The sequence below is a fragment of the Danio rerio genome, chromosome 6, assembly GCF_049306965.1.
Source record: "Danio rerio strain Tuebingen ecotype United States chromosome 6, GRCz12tu, whole genome shotgun sequence".
NCBI lineage: Eukaryota > Metazoa > Chordata > Actinopteri > Cypriniformes > Danionidae > Danio > Danio rerio.
The window spans coordinates 14,954,302-14,965,872 of record NC_133181.1 but is presented as its reverse complement, the minus strand read 5'-3'; the positions used below and the strand labels follow the sequence as shown (position 1 = coordinate 14,965,872).

The 11,571-nt window shown below is 31.9% G+C and overlaps 1 protein-coding gene across 2 annotated transcripts in view; it reads right to left on the bottom strand.

The window, feature by feature from the left end:
• Positions 1 to 5,078: 5,078 nt before the first annotated feature.
• ptprnb (protein tyrosine phosphatase receptor type Nb) overlaps positions 5,079 to 11,571 on the bottom strand; it is a 67,855-nt gene continuing 61,362 nt past the window's right edge. For both annotated transcript variants that reach the window (XM_005165867.6, XM_687691.9), the window contains 4 exons: positions 9,069 to 9,122; positions 7,980 to 8,044; positions 7,535 to 7,608; positions 5,079 to 6,272 (listed from right to left, as the gene is read on the bottom strand). In XM_005165867.6, the coding sequence (XP_005165924.1) occupies positions 6,201 to 6,272; positions 7,535 to 7,608; positions 7,980 to 8,044; positions 9,069 to 9,122 (265 nt within the window). In that variant the 3' untranslated portion in view covers positions 5,079 to 6,200. The remainder of the gene's footprint in view (positions 6,273 to 7,534; positions 7,609 to 7,979; positions 8,045 to 9,068; positions 9,123 to 11,571) is intronic.

Genomic DNA, 11,571 nt, shown 5'->3' with positions numbered 1-11,571 from the left:
GCCTGTTTTGACGCGTTTAAAGGTCATCAGCATCTTAAATGCTTGAAAATTTTTAATATTTAGATTTTTTAAATATATATATATATATATTAAACATTTAAAGTATAAACATTTATGTGTGTTGACATATGCATTATATCATCTTTGCTTCAAATTACAGGCGAATTACCACTTGTGCAAGGCATTTCTAATGCAGCATCTATTGGACAGGACAGTAAAGTTGTTCTCTCATCTGGCTGCCGTTATCAGTTTCTTACAATTTTTTTTTTCCTTTCTCTGAAAGTGTTGATAACATTATCGTGGAGTTTTACTTTTATTATTTGAGCAAATAAGATTGTAAAAAATAATTTGTTGTACTCTCCCATTCACAAGTTTTCCCAACTATGACGACTTCCACTGCTGAGAAAACAAGAAATGTGAAAAGAGTCTATCGATTGTTTGCGGGGTCTTAAAAAAAGTATTAAAAGTTGATCATTATGAGAAAATTAAGGCCCTTAAAAGGCATTAAAAAGTCTTAATCGCTCTTTTACGAGGTCTTAAATTTTGTTCAAGCATTGTCCAAAGTGTTTGACTTCAAAAAAGCATATTTATTTTCCTCCTAATATTACAACGGCGTGCTCGATCCATGTGATTGGTTCTGGCTGGCCAAGCTCCTCCTTCTGGTGATGTCACATAATTTGCGACAAACGCGGGATAGAAATGTAACACTCTCCACATGTAACAAAATCATAGAGCAAAACAGATGGCAAAATGTACGTTTGTGTACTCCTGGTTGGAGTAAGAAGAGTTTAAACAGTGGCTGAAGTCTGTCACTGAAAACAAGTGTGCAATTTATTCTTTCAAGCTTTGTTTCTTCCGAGCTTATCTGAGTTCTGTTTTGTGGTTGTGCTCCATTGATTTATTTAACTACAGCTTTTTATTAACAACTGTTTTTCAAGTTAAAAGTTTGATACTGATTAGAATTTTAAAATATTCCGAGAAGGTCTTTAAAAAGGTATTAAAATTACCTTTAGGATTCCTGCATATACGCTGGTTTGTTTCATCAAATATCTTCTATTTCAAAATAGAACACTTAATAAAGAAAAGACATATACACAGTGATGCTGCTGCATCACTTCACAAACAAGTTTTATTAATCATCACAAGATACAAAATATATTATTCTTAATAATTCAGTTTTTTTTGTTTTTTTTTGACTGATTTGCAAGAGGAATAGGACAATTAGGCTGACCACAATAACCATAAAGTAGAAAGAGAATCTGACCAAGGAGGAAGGGGAACAAGGGAGTTCGATCTGTTTTCAATCATCTGATCTAAAATCCAACACCTCTTCCACATTCAATTTCTGTTTCTTAAATTGAGTTCTCGCTGAAATGAAGCATAAATTCCTGGATCAAAAAAATAAATAAATATAAGCTTAATATTTGGGATGTACAATGAATGAAGGCATGGGTTAGAATAGATTAAATAAAATCTAAACCCCTCACACTTTATGTTCTGCTTATGAAATGATGTCACAATTTTATGTTTTACAGAAGTGTTTCTCAACCACGTTCCTGGTAGTGCTGGGCGTTTAAAATCAGTATCGATATTTATTGACCGAACACCATTATCAATATCCATTGGAAAAAAAGATTTGATTTGTAGTTTCGGTATGAAGCGCTACAGTTTTATTAAAATGTGGCTGCTGAGCACGCGCCTTGGAAGCAATGCTAATAAGCTCAAAGTGTAAGTTTGTCGTTCCCTTATGCTAGCGACGCGCATGTTGTGCAAGGAGATTGTAAATAAAAAAATAATGTAAGGATGTCACCAGAGTGGCTTTTTGGTTTCTTTTCTTGTGCGTCCCAGCCACTAGCTTACTGTCTGAAAGATTTTTTTTTAGTCATTCAACTTGACAATTTGTAGTGTTGCAATATGTGTTTGAATAATGATGGCTGGTTCCTTTACTTGAAAGCTCAGATTTTATTATAATAATTTATGTTGTTGACCGAGTTTGAGGTTTACTGTATTATTATTATTCACACATTAAAGTTTGCTTTGATTGTTCAGCAGTTGCATTTTACCATTGGACACTCTTTCTAACATTTTATTTATCAATTTTAGGAGTCTCTTTAACAACTATGCTTATTTTATAATGAAGAGATCAGATATTTTAAACATTTTTGTTTTTGACTATTAAAACTATTTACATTAGTAATGTTGGTAAATTAAAATAAAGTGGTTAAATAAAAAACTCCTAATATTCCTAAATGAGTTAACAAATATTCAATAATTATCGATATCGAATGATATGAAACATGATATCATGACAATTATTTTTGCAATATCGCCCAGCCCCAGTTTCTAGAGGACCGCAGCAGCTCTTCACATTTTCCATGTCTCCTTAACCAAACACACCTGATTCAGATCATCAGCTCATTGGAAGAGACTGAAAGACATGTAATGATTGTGATGGGTAAAGGAGACATCCAAAACATGCAGTGTTGGTGGTCCTACAGGCACATGGTTGAGAAACACTGTTTTACAGTAAAACGGTAAATCTGAATTTATTTTGAACATCCAAGGCCTGGGGAACGTGTAGAAATCTGAGAGCACACATTCCATGCAAGTCCACACATGACCATGCCTTAAAAATAAGCTCAACTTTTGACTTTCCCTCCCTCTGAAACCACCACAGTAGACAGGAGATTGTGAAGAAAACTCGCATAACACTGATGAAGTGTACGTAACGGGACTAAGTCATTACACCATGCTCAAACAGATAGAGCAAACTCAGACCAACAGACCATATATATATATATATATATATAGATTTTTTTTTCCAAAAGTGAAGGCAAGGAAGAAATCAGATCCTGAAGAGCTTAGATACAGGTCCAGCCAAGGTAGCATTTGTGTATGTGTGTGAATATTAATTTAGAGGAACAATTTGATAATACGTGCTGTAGAAAGACAAAACTGGTGGCAATATTTTGTTTCAAGTGCAGGAAAGCAGAAATAATAAATGAGTATGGCATAAAGCAATTTGTAGTCAAGTACTTGAACAACAGAAATGCATTGTTTAAAGCCAAATATAACCTGCATGTTATTTAATTTTAAAACAAGAATGGATACTGCTTGGTTAACCTGAACAATCTAATTCAAACACATTTAAAGATTAAATAATAATAATAATAATAACTAATAATAATAACCGTCTCAAATCTCAAAGTCAAAATCTAAATGCAACTAAAGTGTATATTGTTTTTAATTATAAGACATACTAAGAGCTGCCAGTTGGCGTCTTTAGGGCTGTTTACAGAATAATAAAATGATAGAAATGTGGTTTAAGATTCAGAGTAAACATTTCAAACTGATATATTGTGGGCATTACATGTCAGCACATGAGTTGCAATGTTCAGATCTGAAGAGAGCATTGTGACAATGTCACTGGAGCTTTACTTGCAACTTTTCAATATCTGAAAAAAGCAGACATTTGTAGCAAATCGTCACCTTGGAGTTATAAGGTTCTATCTGCTTAATTATTTTGAGATATTGAACTTCTAAGTTTTTGCATTCCATATAGCAAAATATGTGCAGTTCTCTTTCATACATTAACATGACGGAGACCCTAAAAAAAACTCTAAATGTAAATTATCAAATTTGCAAATTGGAGTAAAAAAAAAAACAGGGTAAATGCAGATAGAAGTTTCTCATTCTAAAAAGTCATTACCCGCTTGGAATTATAAGGTTCTATCTGGCAGATCATTAATTGAGGCATTACTTTTCAAGAAATACAATTAAAAAAAATTAATTGTTGTTGTAACAATATGTTGATGTTTGTGAAAGTAAAACTTTTGCTTTCTATAACATTTACTTCATGTTTTAGGATGAATATTTGTTCTTGTTTCAAATTAAGCATACAAGGCTGTGCTAAATATTTTTTTTCCAGTGCAGCTGTGAATTCGATGTAATTAATATGTTAATGTTTTTATGAAGTATTCACCCTTTAAGGCTTAATATCAAATTTAAACACTTTAAAAGAAAGCAGACAATGAGCAAATGAGTTTAATAAACACTAACAAAGGTTTTACTGATTATTTATATATATATATATATATATATATATATATATATACACACACACACACACAAATACAAATATATTTAACATTTAATATATGCATTTTTAAAAAAGAGTTGTCTCTCAATCATCACATTTACACACACCTTTTTAGTTTCAGGTTTCTTTTCAATTTTGTGTGGTGTGCCATTATTTAGTCAAGTTTGATTTTGTGTTTCTTTCTGGTCTTTCCTGCTGTCAACAAAGCAATCTGACAAAATAACAAAGAAAACTGATCCCGATTGTTCCTCGTGCGTGTATTTGAAATGCTCATAGAAAGAACCTTATCGAGCCAAGCTAGAGTTTGACTGTAGATAAAACGTTTTTTGTGTGTTTTAAATAAAAAGTCTCAAAATGTTAACAATATTGTACATAGTGTAAGTTGTCATTTAATAAGAATATGTGACAAAAATGTCAGATAGAATGTTTTAATTCAAAGGTGACGAAATAAGTAGTAAATATTCAGTCTGATTTACCATCTGAGCTCTGGGATGATTAGCCCTATACCTGCTTACACAAAAAAAAAAATCAGTTCCAAAACAACTCCTGGGAGTAATTTCTGTCAATTAAAAATTCAAAGTATGTTAACCACGAACACAAAATAAACAGAATCCCCAAAGTTTATATATATATATATATATATATATATATATATATATATATATATATATATATATATATATATATATATATATATATATATATAATTTTTTTTTTTTTTTTTTTTTTTTTTTTTTACTTGTTTAAATTTAAATGTATTAACTTTCCATTCCTAAAGATGTTCGGTGACCAAAGTCTTATTTTAATAGATATAACAGTTTAATAAAACTCTTTTTGTTTAAATCCACTAAAATATTTTGTTTATATTCTCTAAGAAATTGATCAAAATATTCATTTTCAAAAGGGGGCATACTCATTTATGCTGAGCACTGTATACATTAAATATCAATTGAAGAAAAAGCAGTTTGTGCTTGCAAGATAATCTGTAGGTCTATATATTTTATACAGTTTTGCTTCCACATTTGTTAAAATATATTTCTAAAATCAAATTAAATAAGGCATAGGTCTTATTGAAAATGTCTTAAAAAACATTACCCCTGAACATCACCTCTGCTTTTGGAACAGAAAAATATGTATGTAACATAAGCTGCTTTCTTGAAAACGGGCAGTTCATAAGACACTGAGATGTAAATAAAACGATGTAAGCATAGGTATCAGACTAAAGCAGATGTACAATAGGCCTTTTTTAAAGTCCGGGTGAAATTAATATTTAGTATTTAGTTTTCAATCATCAATCAAATGATGATCTGATTAGCGCGCATGTAAACAGCATTTGTTTAAAGGGATAGAAAATATATTACATAAAAATAAAATGTACTCATCCTCAAGTGATTCAAAACCTTTCTTTTTTTTACTGAAAACTTGTCAAAAATGTACTCACCACTCAATCACAAACCTTTTATCTTTTGAACACTAAGAAGAGATTCTGAAAAAAAGCTTTAAAAAAGCCTGTAACCATTGATATACTTAAAAGGAAAACAAAATACTTTGGTAAGTCAATGCTTACAGGCTTCCAACTTTTTTCAGAATATCATCTTTGTGTCCAAAAGAAGAAGCAGATTTGTGATAAGTGAGTGGTGGGTGAATTTTTGACAAAATCTTAGTATTTAGGTAAACTATCCCTTTAACGGTGTTTGCTGTGGGTAAAAAAGTGCTCTTCGGCCACAGAAAACTCTCTCATATCTCCTGGTGGCTTTCTTTCCATCATAAAAGCTGATCTTTATCTAGTGGAAAGCATGACCCTAATCAAAACCATAAAGATTGAAATGTCGCACACTTGGATCTTTCACCCTTTCATATCACAGTCTAACTTATGTAGTGTAACATGATTTACGTGAAGGGTTTAGCAATAATCATTTCAGCAAAGAAAACTCAAAGTGCAAATCGTGTTTTAGTAAACAAGTACTTGACTAGTTCCATTACTCATGCACATCCATAATACTAACCTCGGTGGCCATTTAAGGCATGATTGCCCACATGCATGTAGTTGTAATAGTATGCGTATGTATGTGTGTGAGTCGACTTCATACAGCCATTCATTTTACTGCGGTAGAGCTTTGAGGATAGCATTAACCTCTTCGGCCACAGCGGTGAGAGCAAACTCAAACTGATCCTGAGGAGAAAGAAAAACGCAGGTCAGCATGTTTTAAAAGCCACACAAAACCCATCCACACAACTCTTCTTTAATAAGACCGTCAGCACCAATGAAAATGATATACAGCAGTTACACTAAATGGTTATATTGAGTACAATAATGCTTTTTTACACTCACTGGCCACTTTAATAGGTACACCTTACTAGTACCAGGTTGGACCCCCTTTTGCCTTCGAAACTGCCTTAATGCTTCATAGTATAGATTCAACAAGATACTGGAAATGTTCCTCTGAGATTTTGCTCTATGATACATGATAGCATCACGCAGTTGCTGCAGATTTGTCTGCTGCACATCCATGATGTGAATCTCCCGTTCCACCACATCCCAAAGGTGCTCTATTAGATTGAGCTCTGGTGACTGTCTAAGCCATTTGAGTACAGTGAACTCATTGTCATGTTTAGATGAGTACAGTGTGGTCATAAAGGGATGGACATGGTCAGCAACAATACACAGGTAGGCTGTGGCATTGACACGATGCTCAATTGGCACAAATGCACTCAAAGTGTGACAAGAAAATATCCCCCAAACCATTACACCATCCGCCTGAACCATTAACACAAGGCAGGATAGATTCATGCTTTCATGTTGTTGACGCCAAATTCTGACCCAACCATTCGAATGTTGCAGCAGAAATCGAGACTCATCAGACCAGGCAACGGTTTTCCAATCTTCTATTGTCCAATTTTGGTGAGCCTGTGTGAATTGCAGCCTCAGTTTCCTGTTCTTAGCTGACAGGAGTGGCACCTGGTGTGGTCTTCTGCTGCTGTAGCCCATCCGCCTCAAGGTTAGACGTATTGTGCGTTCAGAGATGCTCTTCATACCTTGGTTGTAACGAGTGGTTACTTACAGTTCCCTTTCTATCAGCTTGAAACCATTCTCCTCTGGCATCAACAAGGCATTTGTGCCCACAGAACTGCCAATCACTGGATATTTTCTCTTTTTCTTCCCATTCTCTGTAAACCCTAGAGATTGTTGTGCGTGAAAATTCCAGTGGATCAACAGTTTCTGAAATACTCAGACAAGCCTGTCTGGCACCAACAACCATGCCACGTTCAAAGTCACTTAAATCTCCTTTCTTCTTCCATGTCTATGTGACTGAATTCATTGAGTTGCTGCCATGTGATTGGCTGAAATTTGTGTTAACAAACAGTTGGATAGGTGTACCTAATGAAGTGGCCGGTGAGTGTATATTTGATTTAGGTTGTTCTCTTCTTCATTACCTTGGTGCGAACCATTCCTGGTCTTTGATCTCGAATGTGCTCCAGGGTTGCAGCAATATCGATCTCTTTCACTCCTAAGTTAAAAACAAAAGCCATAAACTTTAATGAAATTAATATTTAGCATGCTTGACATAAATTAATAGTTCAACCTAAAACAAATTCCGTCATAACTGATTCACCCTGTACTTGTCACAAACCCATTTCAGTTTCTTTCTTCTGTTGAACACAAAAGAAGATATTTTGAAATACGTTGTATGCCACTGACATCAATAGTATTATCTTTTCCTACTATGGATGTCAACGATTGCTGGTATCTGACATTCTTCAAAATATCTTCTCATGTGTTTAAGGAAAAAAAAAACTCGCCTGTAATTGTATAGCGAACTATCAAACTGTCAATTTAACATTATTTATATGTTTCACAAGATTTGCATGAAGTGCTGACCTTTAGCCATGCGGTTCAGGACCATGTCAATCAGGATATATGTTCCAGTCCGGCCTGTACCATCACTGAACAGAAGGGTGAAACTGTGAGCAAAACACTCTGGGAAAAAAATACCTAATGTGCCATTGTGAACATAAAAAGGTTTCTGCAAAATTCATCAAATCAAATGTGAGACTTTGACAACTTTTGAATTAGATTAATTTGTAATCATAATACAGCAATCTGGACTAGTATCAGATATAGTTTTCCATGGACATATGAATATTAAAGGGATAGTTCACACAACACTGAAAATTTTGTCATCATTTACTCACCATTCACTTGTTCCTAACATGTTTGAGTTTTTTTCTTCCGTTGAACACAAAGCAAGATATACTGCAGAATGTTGGAAACCTGTAACCATTGAGTTCCATAATATTTGTTTTGGAATCGAATGGTTACAGCTTTCTTCTAAATATCTTCTTTTGTGTTCAACAGAAAAAAGAAAAAAAAAACTCATAAAGGACCACTAGAGGGAGAGCAAATAGTAAGTAAATTTTCATTTATGGGCGAACTATCCCTTTAAGACCCGTTAAAATAATTTAAAACATAGAAAGCACTTAAATGAATACTTCACCTAAAAGTGATCATTTACTCTTCCCCTGTGTGATTCAAAACCTTTTTTATTTTAATTTTCTCTGTTGAATACAAATGTGGAAGAAATCTGTAGCCATTGATTTCTATGGTATTTATTTCTCCTAAATGGATGTTAGCGGTTTCAAACATTCTTCTAAATAATGTTTTTTGTGTTCAACTAAAAAAAACTAAAAAAAAAAAACTAAAAAAAAACACTTGAGGATGAGTACATTTTCATTCTTGGGTGAACTATCCCTTTAAATGAATTGAGAAATATTAAGAAATGTTTTACTTTAAAACCCTGTGGAAACCCTGAGCACTTCATATCTTTAAAATACAATCTGTTTTTCAAAACACCTTCTAATAAACAGTTTTGTAGGTTCCACCTCTCTTACAAAACAAACGAAACTATGCTTAAAACTTTCATTTAATGGATTTTTGAATTTCTCAAATGCATCAGTGTTTCAGAAATACCTGCAGTGCACAATGATGGGGCAGGAGCGTCCACGGTAGCACTTGTTGACTTTCCTGAAGGACAGAAAGAAAGATTTTTCTGAAGGAAATACCAGTGTTTATAAGTCAGATTAGCTCGGGATTTGGTAGTGTGTAAAGTGACGATTAGCAGTTTCTGACGTTTATGAAGTATATGTAACTAAATGACAGAAATCTATTATGCAAATATTATTCATTTGAATTCAACCATTGATGCAAAATGTATTGGTCACACTTTACAATAAGGTTTCATTAGTTGATGTATTTACTAACATGAAATAATAATGAACAATTCTGCAGCATTTAATAATGATTTTTTACAAAAACATTTACTAATGCATTATTATCATCTAAATTCATGCACTCTCAGAAATAAAGGTACAGGAGCTGTCACTGGGGTGGTACCTTTTCAAAAGGTACACATTTGTACTTGAAGGGTCCATATTGGCACCTCAAAAGTATATTAGTATCTAAAAACTTTAAGAGGAACACTTTTGTACTTTTTAGGTACTAATATGTGATAGTTACACATAGTTACACATATGTGATAGACCCAGTGACAGTCCGCGTACCTTTATTTCTTAAAGTGTGCTTGTTAAGTTAATGCACCATGAGTTAACATGAATTAACAATGAACATCTGTATTTTCAATCATTTACGTTAGCTAATATGAAAAAATACTGTAATAAATGCTGTGTTTATTGTTTGTTCATGCTAGTAGATGCATAAACTATTATTAACTAACACAACCTTATTGCAAATCTATTTATAAAATATACTTATACACTATATAACTGCAGGTTAACTATTTTTATATATAATAACGTTACCTGATAAAGTTATTAGTAATTAATTCATTAAAGTTTTTAGTAACTAATAACTTCAACTTTTCTGATTTAGATTGTAAAGCAATAATGTGCACTTTTGTAAAGCTGCTTTAATGTGCACCTTTTGTACAGCTGGAATAATCATGGTTGCGTTGTGATAATATATATTTTTGATTAATTAAGAAAGTAAATTTGTGAAACAATAACAACTAATTTAATGTCATTTATTTTGTAAAATCTTGTTGAAAAGCTGACTTTTCTTCATGAATTATGTTTTTAGGAAACATTTATTATTATTTATTGAATGCATCCTTGCTGATTTTTTTTTCTTTAAACAAAATCTAAATACATTGTTACATATATATACATACATACATACAGTTGGAGTCAGAATTATTTGTCCCCCTGTTTATTTTTTTCCCCAATTTCTGTTTAACAGAGGGAAGGTTTTGTTCAACACATTTCTAATCATAATAGTTTTAATAACTCGTTTCTAATAACTAATAACAGAATTTTTTTTATCTTTGCCATGATGACAGTAAATATGATTTTACTGAATATTTTTCAAGACACTTCTATGCAGCTTAAAGTGACATTTAAAGGCTTAACTAGATTAATTAGGTTAACTAGACGGGTTAGGGTAATTAGGCAAGTTATTTTATGATGGCATAATGGTATAATGGTTTGTTCTGTAGACTATCGAAAAAAGTTGGCTTAAAAGGGCTAATAAATTTGACCTTAAATGCTTTAAGAAATTAAAATCTGCTTTTATTCTAGACAAAATAAGACTTTTTTCCAGAAGAAAAATATTATCTGACATACTGTGAAAATTTCCTTGCTCTGTTAAACATTGGAAAAAAAAAATATATATATATATATATCAATAAATAACTATATATATATATATAAAATATATAAATATATAATATATCTAATAAATATATAATATATATATATAAATATATATATATAAAATAACTAATATTATATAAAACATTGTATATATAATATTATATAACTATAATATTTTTTCTTCTGAAGAAAGTCTTATTTTTTATTGCGGCTAGCAAAAAGCAGTTTTGTTTTTTGTTTTTATACTATTTTAAAGTCAATATTAATAGCCACCTTAACCATTTAACTACCTGCTCTACCAAATGTATGGACCACATTTTGACTTTTTTAAATAATGACTCTTAAAGTCATTTAAAAATGTCTGTTTTAAATAATGGTTTACACACACACACAGCATTGTTGGTTTACAAAAAAATCTAACTAACATAATCCTGTTGCACTACAACAATTGATTTTGCTATTATTGTAAAAAAAAAAAAAAAGCATGTTAAATGTGAATCTGAAAAATGTTATGGCATACTTCAAATAAAGGTGATTTTGTATTCAAAACCGTTTTATTTTTAATTTTTTTAATAAATTGGTCTTAAATTCATATTGTCTGATTTTTGTTATAGTATATGTATTAAGTCTACATATCTACCATATCTACTGATATTTTAGAAATTATGGGATGTGTTGAAAAAAAATGCATTGAGTGTGTTAACTAGGACCATTAGGAAATGCAATCCAAATTTTTTTTTCTTAATGGGGCAATATTTTATTCCAATTAGCTACTGAACAAGCTATATCTATACAATGACTTGCCT